Source organism: Carex rostrata, chromosome 27, assembly GCF_964058835.1.
Source record: "Carex rostrata chromosome 27, lpCarRost1.2, whole genome shotgun sequence".
In the NCBI taxonomy this organism is placed as follows: Eukaryota; Viridiplantae; Streptophyta; class Magnoliopsida; order Poales; family Cyperaceae; genus Carex; species Carex rostrata.
The window spans coordinates 1,704,921-1,725,879 of record NC_135944.1 but is presented as its reverse complement, the minus strand read 5'-3'; the positions used below and the strand labels follow the sequence as shown (position 1 = coordinate 1,725,879).

The 20,959-nt window shown below is 34.8% G+C and overlaps 2 protein-coding genes across 2 annotated transcripts; one reads left to right on the top strand and one right to left on the bottom strand.

The window, feature by feature from the left end:
• The first annotated feature begins 1,874 nt into the window (after window positions 1-1,874).
• LOC144545152 (DNA (cytosine-5)-methyltransferase DRM2-like) lies at window positions 1,875-7,376 on the top strand. Its single transcript, XM_078293737.1, has 8 exons — window positions 1,875-2,023; window positions 2,159-2,260; window positions 2,928-3,024; window positions 3,369-3,415; window positions 4,079-4,189; window positions 4,822-4,930; window positions 5,024-5,127; window positions 5,936-7,376. Exons 1-8 carry the CDS (start codon window positions 2,021-2,023, stop codon window positions 7,157-7,159), a joined length of 1,797 nt encoding a protein of 598 aa, XP_078149863.1. The 5' UTR covers window positions 1,875-2,020; the 3' UTR covers window positions 7,160-7,376.
• Window positions 7,377-8,405: 1,029 nt separating this feature from the next.
• LOC144544879 (uncharacterized) lies at window positions 8,406-16,333 on the bottom strand. Its single transcript, XM_078293416.1, has 6 exons — window positions 16,007-16,333; window positions 15,138-15,281; window positions 14,345-14,683; window positions 11,860-14,051; window positions 10,523-11,689; window positions 8,406-9,883 (listed from the first exon to the last, which is right to left on the bottom strand). The coding sequence occupies exons 2-6, from the start codon at window positions 15,238-15,240 to the stop codon at window positions 8,654-8,656; spliced, it is 5,031 nt and encodes a 1,676-aa protein (XP_078149542.1). The 5' UTR covers window positions 15,241-15,281; window positions 16,007-16,333; the 3' UTR covers window positions 8,406-8,653.
• Between the last annotated feature and the right edge of the window lie 4,626 nt (window positions 16,334-20,959).

Below are 20,959 nucleotides of genomic sequence, written 5' to 3'. Positions count from 1 at the left end.
CAATTTATAAAACTACTTAAATTGAAATTTGAAATTCATATAATAGATTTTTAAATCTATAGTATAGAAAATCTTATGTTATCCATAACACTTAAATCTTACTCTTATCTGAATACTTTATATTATTTAAAGTACCAAAGTCTTTTACAAAGAAAATAGAGTAAAACTAGGGTGTTCTTAAGTTCACAAAGCCTCGTGGTGAACTCAAGTCTAAAACCCATCGAATCAACTTCAAACGATAAATTTGAACTGTTGAAACCCGTCTACGTTATGAGTAATATGTCTGCATGTAAAAAATAATAATTTTGCATATTGTCAAGTGGTCAAAAAATGTTCAAAAAATGAATGCATTAAAATTAATTTATTAACCTTCTAATTTTAATCGCTTGACTTTATACTAAATTAATTCGAACGTTTAAAATTTTCGCATCCAGACACATCACTCATAAGGTATGTGGATTTCAAAATTCAGATTCTTAATTTGAAGCCAATTCGATAAATTTTAGACTTGAGTTCACCAAAAAACTTGATGAACTTAAGAACATCCTAGTTCTACTAAAAAAAAAAATGGAATAAAAAGAAGCATGCAGTTAACATGTGACCAAAAAGTCACACTATAGACTATTATTTTCTCTATCACACAAACATCAGATATGCCCAGTGAAAAAAAAGTAGAACATGCTTAATTTTTTTTTTTTTTTTGTAAATATTGGTTCGCGGTTTTTTTTAGTAAAAATCAGTTAATTAAATTGATTTTTTCGATTCAATTACAAAACTTTTTTTCATGGAACCAAATTGAACAGGTGATTCCAATCTAACCAACCAGTCTAATTTAATTCTACATAGAAAAAGTAAACTCAACTCACAGAATACAAAGAGGAAATAAACTCAACTTAATACATAAAATTTGTAATATTTTAAAAGATGTCATACAATATGATTTTGGTTGTTCGTAAAGCCTTATTTTTCAATCAAAAGTCATTTAAATATTAATACTACTTTAAATAATTTACTATTCCCAAAAAAATCTTAATAACTTTTCTTAGCCTCTCAAAAAACCTTAGAGACTCACAAACAAAATAATACTTTCTTAGCACGTCAAAATGTTTTAAATGATTTTTCTAAAAACTCATAAAAAAAATACTACTACCTCTCTTTTAATTCTATTAATGACATACATATTCACACCTAAATAAATAATTAGTAATTAAAATCTTCAAACAAATAACACTTTCTTAGCACGTAATTTTAATCATAACTACTCCTGATTTTGGACAAAACTCCAAGATATAAAAGTTGTAAAACATGTTTGAGTATAACATAGGTGTTATGGATAGTATTAGATTTTCTGTGCTATGATTTCAAAAATCTATCATATAAACTTCAAATTTCGATATACATAGATAAATTAGTTATATAATGAACTTATAGAATATTAATTTTTACTATTTTTTATAATTTATGAAAAAATAACAAAAAATGATCTAAAATATTGATAATTTTTTTTTATTTTTAAGCTATTTTTTACCATATTTCATAAATTATAAAAAATAGTAAAAGAATTTCAAAAATAATAAAAATTATTATTCTACAAGTTCATTATATAATTAATTTACTTAATTAATTTACTGAACTATTTAGATCAAAATTTAAAATTTATACAATAAAATTTTAAAATAACAGTGCGAAAAACCTTATACTATCTATAGCACCTAAGTCTTATTCAAATTTGTTTTGTCTAATTAGAATTGATCAATTCAAAACGGGCCGTTAAGGCCTCAAATCTAACGGCCCGTTATTTCTTCTTCCTCTCTCTCTCTCTCTACTGCGCTGTCGCCAGTCGATGAGCGCAAAACAAAACCTCGTGTCGCTTCCTCTCCCCCTCTCTCTCCCTCTCCCTCGCTCTCTTTCCCGTTACAACCATTGCCTGAGGGAGGGAAAGCAAAGGGGGCTGGTTGGAGAAGAGAGCTAGAGCACGCCGCCCCACGCCACGCCACGCCACTGCTTTGTTGTTTCCGATATGGTATCTGTTTCATCTCTCTCTCTCTGTTTCCTGTTTTCGGTGGAATCAAGTGCTATTTCACTGAATTGAATAAGAAGAAATCTTGATAACGATTATCTGATCGCTATTTTTGTATACTTTTGTGCTGCGATGTAGAATTGGGTAAGTGACAGCGATGGTTCCGATGATCTGTCATGGGTAAGCGATGATGTAGAAGAAAAGCCTACTGTGCTTCGGATCGAAGGGCCTTCAAATGGGGTATTTATTAGCTCAATTAATGCTGCTCTTACTAGGGTTCATATGCCTCATGTCTTTCATGCCTCAATAGTGCCTCATATCTTTATCTTCGTTTTTAAAGTTCAAACCGTTGATCCGAACCAATCAAGTTAATCTCAACATTTAAATGTGTTTGGAGATCAAATTTTATAATTTTTTTGAAAGTTTTTTCTCATTTTTTAGATAGGTACAAAATCACTGTTTATGGATGGTCCAGAATCTTCTGGAAAAACAGTGATTTTGTACCCATGTAAGAAAATAGTAAAAAATTTTCAAAAAATATAAAATTTGATATGGAAGCACATTTTAATATGGAGATGATGTTGAACAGTTTGGATCGATTGTTTGGGATTTTAAAATGAAGATAAGGATGTGAGGCATGATTGTGGCACTTTAACCCTACCATCCAAAAATAGTGATTTTGTACCTACGTAAAAAAATAGTAAATCCAAAAAATATAGAATTTTATCTCCAAGCACATTGTAATATGAATATCATGTTGAACGGTTCAAATCTGCTGTTTCGACTTTTAAAATGGAGATAAGAATGCGAGGCACAATTGAGTCATGAAAGAGGCATTTAAACCCTACTCTTTATTGTTTTGAGTTAATTGAGTAAGTAACTTGTGTCATTTCAATTTCTAATTCAGTCTGTTCAAGATGGCGCCTCAAGTTCTAACCTAATGACTCAGTTTCTGGCCATGGGTTTTCCAGAGAAGATGATTACCAAAGCATTAAAAGAAAACGGTGAGCTAGTACATAATTCATCTTCTTTTTATTTGAAGGGCTTAGGTGAATTAATATTCAATTAAAATTAGAATATTAATTCATCTAAGGTTTGTCTGACATGTCCTAGTCTCTCTTTTTAGTTGCATTGCTGTTCATTTATTCTGTCACACTGCTTTTATTTCTTTGTGGCTGTCAGTACTGATAAGTAAAACACAATCACGCTCAGTTACTAATACCTGTACTATAGTAATGTAAGTAGCACAATACAAATTATGTATCCTATGAAATTTTTTTTTTCTTTTATTGTTTTATTTTTATGATTTTTTTTAAAATGATAATATAATCGGCTTTCTTAATTGTAGGTGATGGGAACTCAGATTCCCTTTTAAACCTCCTGCTCACTTACAAAGTATGTATCAGCTTTCTGACTCTCATCTTTTAGTAAAATCTCAGTAAGATTAACCCATTCATCTTCTTCACACTATTTGTTTTTAAAAGGAGTTCCTAAACTGGTACAAGGTCCTTATCTTTCCAGTTCAGTGAAGAGTCAGAAAAGAATGTAATTTCATAGTATGGCATGTTATATGATGAACATGCAGCACCTTTCCCATTTATTTTTGGATTTTCATGGCATCTTTGAAGTTTTGTATAGGGATATCTGTAAACTGTGCAATTTAAATTAATAGTTTTTTTTTTCTTTCCCTGGAACAAAGTAGGCACTTAATTTTTTAACTATCTTACATATTTTAGAAAATCCAGTGCACAGTTTGCAGAATTTTCAAATCAAGTGATTTTCCCTGAAACTGTGCACTGCTTTGGAATGGTCCAGAAATTTCAAATTGAGTGTTTTTTTTAACTATAAAAAATAGTAAAAAAAAATTGTACAAAATTATAATTTGGTCTACAAGTACATTTACATATGAAGATCATGTGAAATAATTCAGATCGACGGTTTTGAACTTTAAAAGATGGAGATATGAGTCCATAGCGCAGGCCACTATGTAATATGCATATTACCATAGCCTTACTCAATTAAAATTATTTCCTTATTTCTTTCCCTGAAACAATGTAGGCACTTGATGAAACTCGAGAAGCAAATGAGACAAATGGTGTAAACTCACCAAGTGATGAAAATGACTGGGCAGATGACGACTGCTCTGATTTGGATGATTTTGATGACATGGTATGACAGTTGAAACTTTATTTTTGTACTTTATAGTACGGGGGAATTTCATGTATACCCCTCAAAAAGCTCGAAATTACGTATTTTTTCCTCTAAAATTCATAATATCATAGTTACCCTTCTAAATTTCAAAAACTCAGAAAATTTACCCAATTTATTGATTTTCTAATAAAACTCATTTCAAATTTATATAGTACCCATTTTATCCTTTATTAAGAAATAAAAAATGTGTAACATGTTTAAGAGAAATATTTAGTCTTCTAATTGGTCGGTTTTTGAAATTTAGAAGGGTAAATATGATATTATGAATTTTAGAGGGGGGAATACGTAATTTCGAGGTTTTTGAGGGGTATACATGAAACTTCCCCTTATGGTATAGTGACTGCACATCACAGTTAGGAATTACGAGGGTCTGTACTACCCAGTACTATGGTAATCACTGGTAGGTACCAGTATAGTCTATACTGGAAAATACTGATACATTAAATAACATTTTGCTCAATTCTAATTTGGTGTGCTCTTTCAGTATTTGATGCAATATTATGATGTAACCATATATCAACATGCATGTACTAGCACCTCAAGCATCTGATATGAAGTCATCGCTTGTGCGCTATGTTTTTTTATTATAGGATTTTGAATTGGAGATGTCTGGTCAGACTAGTTTTAGTAAGAAACTCCGGACCCTACTAGAGATGGGTTATCGTAAGGAAGCGGCCACTTCAGCAATTGAGAGATGCGGTACACTTCTAATAAAAAAAATATCTATTTTGCTTGTCAGAATGAGGCCACTTTATTGATTGATTTTTTTTTTTTTTTAATTTGTAATGACAGGGGAAGATGTGCCCATTAGTGAGCTGGCCGATTCGATCTGCGCTGCAGAAACAGTAGAGGAAGAAGGCGGGTTTGGGGAATATGATGCACCCAACTCAGAAAAGGTAATTGTTCACACTTTATGTATCATTTGTGTGATGCTTCTTTCTTATTGTTTACTTGGTTTTATTTTATTTGGAAATAAAATATTATTTTCTGCTGGAAAGTGGAGGAAACAAGTTGATTTTTGAAAAATAGGTACCACCAGAACAATGCCGCGGTGCAAGCATTTTATATTTAGAAATAAAATTAACTCGATTCCTTCCTTTTCCAGCCGAATATAATATTTTATTTAAAAAAAACATCTCCACGGGATAAGGGGCCTGATTGTAACTTGTACAATCTTTCAAGCTTCAACTACCCTTGAAAAAATGTCTATTTCATATGGCATTCTCTTGAAATTCATTTGATGAACTTTAGGGGTATATTTACTGACAGGATACTGCTTTTATTCTTGTGTTTTAACTTCTAACCTTGACCTTTTTGCTGCTAGCACTACCTTTTGGTTGTTTGAAATTCACCATAACTTGACCTGGAGACCAGTAGAGACTCAAAGAAAGGGACCTGATTGTAACTTGTACAGTCTTTCAGTTACCTTTGAAAAATATTTCTTTTTCTTATGGCATTACGAAAAGTAAAATCCACTTGATTTGTGGTTATATTTACTGACAAGATTCTGCTTTTATTTTTTGTGTTTCAACTCATAACCTTAGACCTTGCTGCTGCTAGATACTACCTTTTGGTTGTTTGAAATTCACCATAAATTGACTTGGATACCAGTAAAGACTCACAGTAAGGGGTCTGATTGTAACTTGTAAAAAAAATTATTTTTCTCATGGCATTCTGTTAAAACTCATTCAATGAACTTTACAGAAGAAAGATGGTGACAAATACGACCCGTTTGTGCATAGCAACAAAAAACAAAGATGTGATGGCGCAAGCAGTAGTCGAAGAAGCACTCACATGCGTGAGCGCCTCAAGCGGGCCTACCGCCGGCCCACTGCCACCAGTAGGCCCCGCAGCAGCAGAGAAGAGGACGATGAAACAGATCGAAATAACCTCCCAAGCCCGATGGTCGGGTTCGGTCTTCCCATGGACCCGATGCGCCAGCTGTACCGGGATATCCCTAAAGAAGCACAGGGCCCGCCTTACTTCTTCTATGAAAATGTTGCACTTACTCCGAAGGGCGTGTGGCAAACCATTTCTCGATTCCTTTATGGCATTACACCTGAGTACATAGACTCCAGGTACTTCTCGGCTTGTTATAGAAAGAGGGGATATATCCATAACATGCCGATTGCAAATCGGTTTCCTTTGGAACCGACACCACCGATGACGATTTTGGAGGCATTCCCTTCAGCATGTACACACTGGCCCCTATGGGACACTCGCACCCAGTTCAACTGCCTTCAGACATGCATTGGCAGTGCACAATTGACTGAGAGGATTCGATCGAGGCTGGGTTCATCGCCGGACCCGCCACCACCAGAAGTTATAAGGTGGGTCCTGTATGAGTGCAAGAAATGGAACTTGATATGGGTTGGTCATAACCGAGTTGCTCCGCTCGAGCCTGATGAGGTGGAGTTCTTGTTAGGGTTTCCACGGGACCATACCCGTGGTGTCAGCCGTACCGAACGGTACAGGTCTTTGGGGAACTCTTTTCAGGTTGATACGGTTGCGTACCAGTTGTCAGTACTAAAAGAACTGTACCCAAAAGGCATCAGAGTGTTGTCCCTTTTCACCGGGATTGGCGGTGCTGAGGTGGCGCTTCATCGACTCGGGATAAAGATGACAGCGGTCCTCTCAGTTGAGATATCGGCCATCAACCGCAACATTCTGAGGGGTTGGTGGGACCAGACGGGACAAGAGGGAGAGCTCGAAGAAATTGATGATGTGACACGTGTAACTGATGCAATTCTGACTAGGTTTATTGCACGGTACGGAGGTATCGACTTAGTAATCGGAGGGAGTCCGTGTAATAATTTGGCAGGGAGTAACCGACATCACCGGGATGGACTCTCGGGAGAGCACTCAAGTTTGTTTTTTCATTATCACCGCATTTTAGATAGAGTCAGGTCTCTTATGGGTAGAGACTGATTCTAGGGTTTGGTAATGAAGGGGTGCATTTTCATGGATGAATGATCATTCTATTTTTTTTTTTTTTCTTAGGTTTGTGGTGGTAGTAGGTACTGGTTAGAATAACTAGTTTTACTGATGGGTGTAACTCTCTGTCAAGGATCTGGTGAAGTTTTTAGATTTCTAACAATAAATAGTTTGAAAGACAAATCATAAAAGATCACTGAAATTTTTTACTTTGTTAGGGTTTAAGGATATATCAGATTGAAAAATTAACTTTGCTAAAAGTAAAATGATTGCTTTCAGATTCAATAGCTTCTGTTTTTTAGGTTGTAAGGTTGATACAGTTTCTATAACTTATTTTAAATTAATATTTCAATTGTTCAGCTAATGAGTGTTACTAAAGAGAGACACTAAGTATGAGTATAAATTCTTAATTAGTGGGAAAAGAAGTTCCTTAGCATCTATGGTACTTTGACCTCATGCGTTGATGAGTGATACAATATGGCAGTAATGTAAATTTTGATACAAAATTACCTGACCTGGAGATTCAGACTATCCCAAAACATGATTTTATGTCTATTTTAGGAAGTTGTTAAAAACATTTTTATGTAGAGATCAGGTTGAGACTTTGAACATTAAAAACAAAAAAAAAATTGGATCCATAGCGCTCTCATAATGAATATATATCTGGATCAATCCGGTCCAAGCATGTATTGCATAGGGTTCCTTTAAGATTTGTGTCAATACATAATGAACAGATCAGATTCAAACTCACCGTTTGAAGTACCTTAGGTGATATGAATTCCCTGTAAGCTCAACTAATAACACTCCCCCAACATACAAAGCAAATACTGATACTGTGATGGTGAGTCAAAAGGGTAGAGAGATGATGAATGAAGTAAAAAGGTTTTCTAGGTGAACATAGTAGATTCGATGGACATCAGATTTACTTTTGAGTTCAATGAGCTTTAACACTGTTCAAACCGTATCAAGATTAGTGTGCGCAGAATTTGAAGTAGATGTGCATGGATTTTAAAACGGAATGCCTGCGTTAAGATGCAGATTGGACAATGATTGAATCCATCGAACCAAAGTATCCGAATTATTTATCTAGAGCCTCCACAATCTCACAAAAAAAAAAAAAAAATCATGCATTCAACTTAACGAAGATATACATTAATATAGTATAAACTCATGGATAATATATAATTAATCACTAACATTGTAGCAAGGAACAAACAAAATTGAATAAATTTAGAATAAATAACACAAACATAAGAGAAGCATATATTAGAGCAGTTCATTGGGTCATTATCTCCACCAATTTACAACCTTCCTTGTAATAAAAAAAGAAAAGAAAAAGCTAAGCACAAACCATTTATCTCCAAATTATTATTATTCAAGAGATATCTATCCCTTAGTAATCTAGTCAATAACTAGCATATAAGATTATTACATCTTCACCACTATATTAATCATACAATAAGCACAATCAAAAGAACATGCATGCAACTAATCTTCCTGCGTTTTAGTTCGCATGCAACCGCACCGAGGCGTCTTTTTCTGCTTCCTGCTATCCTTTTTCCTTCCATAGAGATATTCTATTAAAAGAACCTTTGATCTCTTTGGCAATGGCACCACACTTCCTGTAATTTCACTTACACTTTCTGCTTCGAGTTTCAAGAGCATTTTCTGCACTTTTTGTAACTCCAGTTCCAATCGCCCAATTTTCTCTGATGCATTTCTTGCACGATCCGAAATCTTTCTCTGGTTCTTACATAAAGTATCAGTATTACTCTCAACTTCCAAATTAGCATCAATTTCCTCAACCTTTTTCGACAATTTGTTGTTGGTTTCGATTAATTGCAAAATGGTTTCCTCAGCTTCTCTCAATTGTACTGTCATGCCTTCCGTTTGTTGACTGGTAAATTTTCCATTTTGCCCCTCTGATAATCCAATATTGGATTTCAGTTCGTTTAATCCTGATTGGAGTTCGATAAGCCTTTTTGAATCAGAGGTGAGTCTCTCTATGATATTTGTTTTCCACTCTTGATGCGACTCAACCGTACCGACATTTGCTTTTCTTGGGACCATTTGTTTATCAATGCCCAACTCCTTTTCTGACATTTGATCAGTTGATAACCTCTTTCCCCTCATATCTCTTTCTCTATCTAGAACCAGGTCAATTTCGGGATACTCCAACTCTATATCTCTTTGCATCAAAGAGCGCACATTTAGCCTCTTTCTCTCACTACTCTCTCTCTCTCCTCCTGCAAGCCCCCACGACTCAGCATTAAAGCTCCCTGAATTCCCACTTACGGTACTTCCACTTGTAATCGCACGCGTGTTTTTTTTCCGGGAAGAGTGCACTCTCACTCTCTCTCTATCTCTCTCTCCTCTTGAGTTTAATGAGGATGAAGAGTTTGAACTCTGCACAAGGTCAAGTTGTATATCTTTCAACATTTGCTCATAATTAACTCGAGAAAAATCGTCATCTGAGATCTCCTTCATTTTTAGTAACTCAACTTGCTTCTTCGCATCTGCCAGGCTGGCAGCAAAGTCAACCCGCTCTTGCTCCAACACTAGTGCTGTACTGGTAACCATCTTCTGGAGGGATTTGATTGTTGTGTACAGTTGCTGCAACTCAGGGTTGCGTGTAACTGAAGTTGCAGTGTCGCCTTGATCTCCTTTGGTTGGTTTGAGGGGGCTTTTGACACGCTTTGATGGAGACAGTTTCTTCTCCTGATAGAAAATAAATAATTAGTTGATGCATTGTACTTGTCAGATATGTATAGTTATTAATTGGTGCTGGTTAAAAGATAGAGTGAGGCTATGGTACTATGCATAGCGCGATTGGTCCGTACTATGGATCAATATCTCCGTTTTCAAACTCCAAACAGTTGATCTAAACTGTTCAATATGATCTCCATATGAAAATGTACTTTGAGATCAAATTATACATTTTTAAGAATGTTTTTACCATTCTGCGCTGTTCAAAAGTAGTGATTTTCTACCTAACTAAAAAAATAGTAAAAAAATTCAAAAAAATGTAAAATTTAGTCTGCTAGTACATTTTCATATGGAGATTACATTGAATGGTTAAGATCGATAATTTGAATTTTGAAAACATACATTTTGATTTATAGTACGGACCAATCCGTGCATAGTACCATAGCCTCACTCAATAAGGTTACTATTACTAGCGATATTATACCAGTGCATATGTGACCAGGGAAACCATTACTAGGGCTCAATTTTCTTATATTTCACCATTTCAGGCCCGGTAGTAGTATGAATTGATGGTAACTCACAATTCCTAATAGAACATATAAATGCTAAAATAGCATATTAATTAAACAAAAAAATGAACAGAAGGTATACCTCCTTTTTATTCTTACTAGCCCTCAACCGACCCTTCGTCAGAGAAAGTGTCTGCTGCTCAAGCGCTTCCACCTCATCTCTTAGTGAACCCAAAATCATCATTTCACCTTTATCCAAATCCACCTTCAGCCTCCGATTCTCAATCTCAATCTCATTCAATCTCTCTTTCAACTCATGCATACACAAATTCCTTCTAGAAATTTCCTCCTTCAACACCTCTTTCTGAACCATTGCACTAATCTCAAAGCTCTCGCAAGCCAGTGTCAACTCTAGAACCTTCTCCTTGAACAGAGACGCATCAAAAATTGCACTCTTGGTTTTCCCCATTAAACTCTCAATTTCAAAACCACAATTTTTAAGTGAAATGTTCTCTTCACACATCTCTTCACAAATGGACTTCAAAACCACCCCAAAGATATCTTGTGAGATTGACTCAGTTAGAATTGCATTTAAGTCGACTCGCGATGCATTCTGCTTCTGGGAGAGGTAAGAATTTTCTTCAAACAGAGTAGCAATCTCTTTCTGAAGAGACCGGCGTGAGTCCTGCAAGTCTGTAAGTTGACTTACCAGGAACTCCACTTCCCCCCTCAGCTCATGTAACTCCTTGGATTTGGTTACATTCTCTCCCTTCAGATTCTCTCTCTCTACCCTCAGCTCGTGAACTTCTTTACCAAAGTGTTCGAGAAGTGTTACAACGAGAGATTTCTCAACAAGCCGGCTTTGTCTTGCATCTTGTGCCTCAGAAACAGTGCTGACCAGCATCCCAACTTCATGCAGTATGAGTTGCATGATTATCTCCTCCTGCAACTCACCAAGAGACTTGTACTTCTTATCCAGCTTGAGCGCATCTTGTAACGACCTTACGCCTTGTACCAACTTCTCCTTCTCCTTTCTAACCCAATTCAGTTTCGAAATCATTTCATTTGCCTCATTTAGGGCTCTCTGAAATTTGAAAATTTCATTCTGGGCTTTTACGATTCTCTGTTGCTCAGCTTCTAAAAGGTTTTTGGCACTTTGAGTTTCCATTTTTTCTTGATTTAGCGTGTTTTGCAGATACCTGACTTGATCAAGAATGAGGGTTTTGTCCTGGTGTAGATTTCTGTTGTTGATCTCAAGTTCTTGGTACCGCTTCTCCAAGTCTCTGAGCATTACTTTGGTGCTTTGTACCTGAAAAAAAAGAAGTAATTTCTTATGGTACATCTTATTACCAATTAGTACAGAATGTAGTATAAAATTAACCTTATTGGTACGGATCCATACTAACAAAGTAGGTGCTGGTACTGCACTGAAACCATAAATTATAACAAACAAAGGAAAATATATATAAACACATTTACCTCAGAGACAAGAGATCCCTTCTCGGCCGCAAGATTTTCATTTTCAACCATCAAAAATTGGTATGATGCATTCAGTTCCTTCAACTTTCTTCTAAGCCCCTCAATCTCAGCATTTGCATCGCACAAAGAGTTCTCTAACAAATTCTTTCTCGTAACAAGTTTCTCTATGTTCGAATGGAGGTTCTCACTGGACATCTCCAGTTCCTCTTTCTCTCTCCTCAACCCCTCCAGTTCAGCATTCGCAATGGATAGAGACTTCTCCAGAAGGTAGTTCTTTTCAGACACCCTCTCCAGTTGTCTCAGATTCTCAGACTGTAGAGTCCTCACATCCTCATGATTTTTAATTATCTCTTTTAATTCAAAATTGCCGTCCTTCAGTTCTTCGACCAGCCCATGGAGAGATTCGACATTTGAACTTACTATTTGAATTTGATCAGTAAGAGAGATGTGCCTCGAGTCTTGCTCACTTTTGTCATGTTTGATTCTAGAAAGTTCTTCTTGTGCACGCCTCTTCTCTTCCAAATGGAGAGAGATTTCACCTTCAAGTCTCCTTTTAAATTCATTCAAGGAAATTATCTCATCTTGTAATCGAATAATTCTTGAGTTGGCCAGGTGGTTTTGTTCATCTAGGGATTTGTTTTCTTCTCTTATCCTCTCCATTTCCGTCTCTAATTTCTCTTTTTGAAGATACAAACGATTCAGCCTTTCGTGGGCTTCTGCAAGTGCAGTCTCTGCGAGTGCATTTTCCTGTAACTGCACTTGCAGCCTTTCCAGTTCACCCATCTTTTCTGCTAGTTGTTTCTCAATTGATAAATGGATTGTTTGTTCTTGCAATTTCTGCGAGTGCATTTCCTGTAACTGCACTTGCAATCTTCCCAATTCTCCTATCTTCTCATTCAACTCTTTCTCCTTTGTCTCTACGTTTAAACTGACTGTTGTGTACTCTTCTTTTGTCCTCTCCATTTCTCTCTCCAATTCAATCTTCTCCATTTCAACTTGCACCTTTTGTAACTTCACTTCTTGCAAATGCACACGCATCCTCTCTACCTCCGACTTCCTCTTCTTCATCTCCTCCAACTCCAAGGATAAAGATCGGTTTCTCCCCTCCAGTGAATTGTACCTCTCCTCTCCAGTTTTGAGGCTAAAACTGAGAGCTGTCTGCTCTTCTTTCATCCTCTCAATTTCTCCCAACAACCTCTCATTCTCCTCAGATAAAGCTTTTATTCTTTCATTGGACTCCTCTAGTGCCTTTCCGAGAGACATATTTGCCATTTCGGATTTCATTTTATGTAACTGGGTTTCCTGTAAAGAGTAATTTAGTTTCTCCATTTCCATCTTCACCTCGTCTTCACACTCTCTTTGTCTCTGTTTCACCTTCTCCAGTTCTGTATTCAGAGAAAGGTTTACTCTTTCTAGTGCAGAGTACTTCTCGTCTCCAGCTTTCAAGCTCATAGAGAGACTTCGGTTTTCCTCTTTTACCCCCTCGATTTCTTCTTCCAATGTCATCACCTTTTCTTCAGATTCCCGATGCCTCTGTTTCATACTCTCCAGTTCAAAACTCAATGATTCGTTACTCTTCTCCAGTTCATCCCATCTCTCACCTCCGCTCTTGATTTCATTCTGGAGACAACTAACAATTGAATTAGCAAGCCGATTTTGGTCCTCAAGTTTCCTCCTCCCCTCCTTGATCCTCTCCATTTCCTTCTCCATTTTAGTTAGACCCTTCATCCTTTCATAAGCTTCTTTCAGTTTCTTCTCCAGAGCTAAACGCGCCATTTCAGATTGCATCTTTTGAATCTGCTCAGACTGGAGAGATATATTAAGCTTCTCCACCTCTTCTTCCTTCTCTCTGGCTCTCAGCTTCAACCTCTCCATCTCAGACTGGAGAGTCTGGTTGGTCCTCTCCAGTATGTCACACCTCTCTTGAGTACTGGAGAGGCCCTGTAGCTTCAACTGCATCTCTTCCTTCAATTTGTTGAATTCTTCTTGAGTGCGAGATATCTGTGATTTCAGACTGTTTAATCTATCACTCGACTCTTTGCTCTGTAACAAAGCAGCCTCCTTTTCAACTTCCAGCTTTGAGAGGGTTTCTATGAAGTTCCTCTCTTCCGGGTGGCCTTTTTCAATTTGGTACCTGAGATTTTCGTTTTCTTGTGACAACCTCAATATTTCCTTCTGAAGAATCTCAAAATCTGAGAAAAAGAAAGGAAAAACATCACAACTATTGATTTCATTAATATCAACAAAACAAAACTACTTAGGCTGACAAGTAGGGCCCAGAAGAAACTTGTTTGTACAGTTCCATCCAATCTTGAATGTACTAGTCCATGCTGGTATAGAAATTGAGGGCACACTATTTTTAACTGTTATTACCATTGCCAGTACAGCACATCACTGTACCAGTTCTGTTTGGTCAGATCCCTTGAAAGAAAGCAAGCAATTTGATTATTTGAAACATCCCCATATGGCATCAACAGGTACACACCTTTAACCTGCTTCTGTAAATCAGCCGGGTTAAAAAAATACGGCACATCATCACCATCATCAACATCACCGCCACCAAAATCATCGACATCATCATCATCATCATTGAAATCGAGCGGGACCTGATCAGGGAAGGCCTCGGCCATGGTGCGGTGGGCCTGACGGAGGGCCCCAGTGGCATGGTCGTACCGCTCCGCCAAGGCCCGGTAGGCCCGGTAAGTCTCTTCAACAAGACTCATCAGCTCAGGCCGGGCCCGGTAATACATCTCAGCACGCTTCGCGAAGGAGTCGGCATCTTCCTCTATTATCTTTATCATTGACTTTATCTTTGAATCCATATCTAGTAGTGTAGTTGTTTCTTAGAACAAGTGACCAATGAAAATAAAAGACTGAGACTACGGTAATATGCATATTAAGGATCTACCCGTGCTGCAGATTCATGTCTCTATTTTCAAAGTTCAAATAGTCGATCTGAACCGTTCAACATAATTTTCATATAAAAATGTACTCGCTGACTAAAATTATACATTTTTTATATTTGTTTTTACTATTTTCTAGATAGGTAGAAAATCACTACTTTTGAATGGTCTAGAATTTTTACATCAAGTGATTTTCTATCTATATAAAAAAATAGTAAAATAATTCTAAAAAATGTAAAATTTGGTTACCAAGTAAATTTTCATATGGAGATCATATTTAACAGTTCAGATCGATTGTTTGAACTTTAATATGCGTATTACCATAGGCTCAAGAATACTAATAACACGGCAACACAAATGAACAGAAATAAGTACCGGTAAGGTTTTCCTTGAGCCATTTGGAATTTTTAGGGCTGATGTGGCTGTCCCACCACCATGAATATTTTCGCCTCGACCCGCTCGGTGTTAAAGTCGCCATTTCTCGGTGAAGCAACAAAAAAAAAAACTGTCCTAGACAATCTGTGCAATTTACAAATTAGAAAAGGTTAATTCTGAAATAGACTACTTATTTTCACCAATTTACAGTATGATTAGTGATCAAAATTAAGTGAAAGGGAGAAGTTACAATTTACAAACAAACCCAATCACTTTCAGAAATTTCTTAGGAATGAAGTTACCATTAGATAAGTTTTTGCTAGCAAGAAAAACCAACCACAAGTCACCAAATGATTGAAACAGCAAAGCAATTAAAAACAGCAAAGCTAACCTAACAAAAAGCATTTTTTAAGTCAAAGAAACACATATCCTACCAAACAAATGGAGAAATTGTGAAAGAGAAACAAGTCACCAATTCTACAAACTAAACTTTTGGATCAGACATTAAGAAACAAAATCAAATCTTATTAATTTTGTGTCTAACTAAGAAAACTACCCTTCGTACCAAGAAGTGGGCTTTGATCAAAGTATGATAACATCATTTAATATACCCACAACCCAGTCAAATTTCCAAATTCACAAATTGAGGAAAAGAACAAAAGTGTTGCCTTCACTAAGAAAAGACACAAAAAATAGTAACAAAAATTGGGTATATTCATTAATTAAAAATTATTATCTCTCTGAAATAGAAAGACAAATTCAATCAATATCTCTCCACCTACCAACACAAATAAGAGCAAAAAAAAAATCCAATACCTATCAAATCATCACATCAAGTTTTTTCAAAATTAAGAAAAAAATTATCATACCGATGAAATATCAGGCAATTTTATCAATATCTAGCTCGTTCACACGACGCAGCTGTACCAATTGATGCAGCCGCATTTCATCAAACACCTAATGCGCCATCACAGGGGGGGGAGAAACGATTTATTTCTCTTTTATCGCTTGATCCTTGTATGCTATTACAGTAGAAAAGTTACTTCCTTCTTTGATTGATCGCTCCTTTTCGCTGGTTGATTGCTGACAGATAGGAGAGAGAAAGGAAAGATGGGGGGAAGGTTAGACAGAGAGAGAGAGTAGAAGTGTAGACAGTGGCAGAGAGAGAGAGAAACAAAAGAGTAGGCGTTAATTTTGTCTCTGAAATATTTCGACTGCTTAATTTACGACGGGGTATATCCAAAGGGTATCAGACCAAATTAAAACCAACGCATCCTTGTCCATTAAATTACATCAAAATTCGTGTTTAAATTGAAAATATACAAGTCATCTAATTGAACGCGAATCTTTAACAAATCGAACGCCAAAAAAAGGGTTAGGACTGAATCTGGTTCTACGGTAGATAGTAGCAGATAGTGGCAGACAGAGAAAGAAAAGGAGTTGGCGTTAATTTTGTCTCTCAATATTTTATACTATTATATTATGGACCGGGGTGTTTCCAGTTTCCATCGCATCAAATTTGGTCCTCTACCCAATAAAACTGTCCGATGTACGTCAATATTCGTGTTTCACAATCTAGATGCAAATCTAACGGTACAAATTGTTCACTGGAGCGAATTTGATGCAACTTTGCTGGTGTTTAATTTAGGTAGTACAATGGTGGGGACTGGGGATTGGATAGTGATTGATTTGTTCGCTACTTTGCTAATACCTACAGGAAACGATCTCCGTCTCCGAGTTTGTGTCTCCTCTTGGGTATTAGATGACTTGGCAACGCGTCTTCTACTAATATTCATTCATTACTGTATTTACATGGAATAAAATTTCTATTGACAAAGCCGCCCAATATTAGAAATGTTATATAACTTTGTTTGGGTATGATCATTTGAAAGTAAATTTAATTTATTATTTTAGAAATTTTGGTACTTTATGATGATATGATGACAATATATTGTTGTGCATAATTCTAGAAAATTAAATAAATAAATAACAATGTACAAATTTTCTATAGCTCAAATCGGGTGTTGAAAACTGTTTAAATATGGTTGAATAAAAGTTGATTATTATTCTGGAAGTGCAAGTAATTTTAGAAGTTTGTTCATTGAATTTATAATTTTTGTATGCATTAATATTTTGTAGCCCCTTTTGTAAAAAAGAAATTACACTACACTAATTTATTCATCCTTCCAAATATTAAATTTCTAATTTAGTCCATGGTGTTAGGGGTGGCAAAAAAAGCTTGTAGCTCATGGCTCGATAATGACTCATATCTGACTCACTCGCGAACAGTAACGAGCCAATTCGTTAGTGGTTCGGTCTTAGATTAAACGAGTTCGATTTGGGCTAGCTCGGTTCAAAAAATTTATAGAATTTATTTTTGTCTTAAAACAAGGTCCAACAATACCCTATGAGCCAGCTCAATCCAAATCACAATCTGACTCATGACAAGGGCATTATAGTTATTATTGATTAATATGTAATTAAATTATTAATATGTTATATTGTTAATATATTTAATAATTCTTATAATAATATTATAATATATTATAGTTATTATTGATATATTAATATTATATAATTTATATCTTATTATTAATGTATAATTATATAATTAATATCTTATATTGTTAATATATTAAATAATTATTATTATTAATATTATATAATTAGTATCTTTTATTAATAATTATTAATTACATTATTAGTATCTTATTATTATATATAATTATTATAATAATATTATAGTTATTATTAATATATTAATATTATATAATTAGTATCTTATTATAAATAATTAACCAACTTAGGCGTCCAAAATTTTAGTCCTCTACCAACTCTAATCAAACAAAGAATACCTTAAGTCATACTCTAACTTTAGATCGACTTAAATTGGAATAATCAATTTAGACCTCCTTAACTTTTAATCCACAATCAAACACCACCCTAATTCTTACTCGCTCGATTGCTAAACGAGCTGGACCCAACTCATTGGCACCTTTACTGGTGCATCCTGAGTTGGGAGCATCATAGAGCCCCAAATGATTTGTATTATTTTGTTATATAGTTGAAAATTACAACCTGGAATAATGGAGGGAACAAAGGAACGGCTAGCCACCTGTCCCAATAATGCTACTCAATGGATACACTTTTAAGTTTTAACTATTGTATCAAGGAAAATTAAAAAAAAAAAAAATTATAAACAGAAAACAGGAACTTTGAATTTTAATTAACTAAATTGCTACATGTACCCCCACTTGTCCATGTTGATGTTTCTTTTATGAGGTAAGATTTCATACTTAACTATTCAATTATTTCTTCAATATAAAAATAAGTGGCAAGCTAGATTTTCACTTTCAAATAATTACAAAGGATTTTTTATCTGAATTTTGAACATGTGACGTATAGACCAATGACGGTTTCTCATCTTCATTTTTATTAATAAAACATTTGCACCAAATTCTCATTTATTTAGTTATTTAACTAGAATCTTTCACAAGATCTATAATTATTGTCTTTTAAAAATCAATAATTATTTAGTGCATATTTTCGTATGAGAATATTAACAACTCATGCCGATTATTACGTATAGAAATTAAAAGAATTTAGAATGCACCTTATTTTGATGAATTTAATGAAAGGTAACGGAAATATAAATTATTACTTTATTATGATTAATTTCTCCTAACTCCTCTCCCTGTTTTTTAGTTATAACGACAAAAAAAAATAATAATACGCACTTTGTTACAATTTATAATAATTTTTAATGTGCAATAAATTACTCATTTAATAGAATCTTTGAGCATTTATTTCTGCATCAATTGTGGCATAAATTTGACTTCTATGAAAATTGCTCATTAATTATTTCATAATTTTAAATTTGTTATGCTAGAATGTAATTTCATTGGAATGTTGTTGTATATGTGTATTAACTAGGGCCGTAGGGGTGTAAACGGATCGGATAATATCCGAATTCGTTCGAATTCGAATCCGAAAAAGTACTTAAATTATTTGATCTGTATTCGTATCCGAAAAATTATAACGGATATGGTAAGACTTTTAACTATCCGTATCCGACCGTTTACACTTTTAAACCACAACAAATGTGATATATGTTCTTAAATTGATTTATTCAATTGCATATTGTACGAATAATTTATTAAATTATATATAGATATATATTTTGATGAAAAATATAACACTATGACATAATTAGTGACTAATATTTTAATAATATTATAGATGTTTTGTAACTGACAAGCTAATTATGAAAAATATTTGTATCTGTCCAATATCTGATCCGTATACGTAACATTTAATATCCGATCCATATTCGTATCCGAGACTATCCGTATCCGAAAAATTATATTTAATATTAGTCACTAATTATGTCATAGTGTTATATTGTTCATCAATATATATATATATATATATATATATAGAGAGAGAGAGAGAGAGAGAGAGAGAGAGAGAGAGGAGGGTTCAAATGCACCCAAATGCACCCTATCTTTCAAATTCTTTTTCTCCGTTTTCAAAGTCCGAAGAGTTAATCCGAACCGTTATATGCAATCTACATATTAAGATGTGCTTGGAGACCAAATTTTACATTTTTTGGGATTTTTTTACTATTTATTAAGCCACTTTGAAAATCGCTGATTTTACATTTTCTGGACCATTGGATCAGCGATTTTCAAAGTGGCTTAATAAATAGTAAATAAATTCCAAAAAATGTAAAATTTGGTCTCCAAGCACATCTTAATATGTATATCGCATCTAACGGTTCGGATTGACTATTCGGACTTTGAAAACAGAGAAAAAGGATAGGATGCATTTGAACCCTCCTCATATATATATATATATAGAGTACGGCTAACGCGCTTCCTCTAGCATATGGGCCGAAATGCTTCTGGTGAAAAGTTGAAATTTCAAAATCCAAAAAGTCGATCTGAACCGTTCATCTTGTTCTCCATATTAATATCTGCTTGGAGACCAATTTTTACATTTTTCTGAAATTTTTTACTATTTATTAAGCCATTTTGAAAATCACTGATCCAACGGTGGCTTACCAAACAGTAAAAATCAGAAGCTACCGTTGGATCAGCGATTTTCAAAATGGCTTAATAAATAGTAAAAAATTTCAGAAAAATGTAAAATTTGGTCTCCAAGCAGATATTAATATGGAGAAGAAGATGAACGGTTCAGATCGACTTTTTGGATTTTGAAATTTCAACTTTTCACCAGAAGCATTTCGGCCCATATGCTAGAGGAAGCGCGTTAGCCGTACTCTATATATATATATATATATATGAGGAGGGATCAAGTTACAACATTTTTTGAGTTACAACAAGTTACAACAAGCATTTTCTACATTTTGAAAGTCCAAATCGTCGATCCAAACCGTTAGATGTGATATCTACAATAAAATGTGCTTGGAGACCAAATTTTACATTTTTTGGAATTTTTTTACTATTTATTAAGATGGGTACAAAATTCAATGGTTTGAATTTGACTAGTTTTTGTATCCATCTTAATAAATAGTAAAAAAATTCCAAAAAATATAAAATTTGGTCTCCAAGCACATTTTATTATAGAGATCACATCTAACGGTTTGGATCGACGATTTGGACTTTCAAAATGTAGAAAATGCTTGTTGTAACTTGTTGTAACTCAAAAATTGTTGTAACTTGATCCCTCCTCTATATATATATATATATATATATATATATATAGAGTACGGCTAACGCGCTTCCTCTAGCATATGGGCCGAAATGCTTCCGGTGGAAATTTGAAATTTCAAAATCCAAAAAGTCGATCTGAACCGTTCA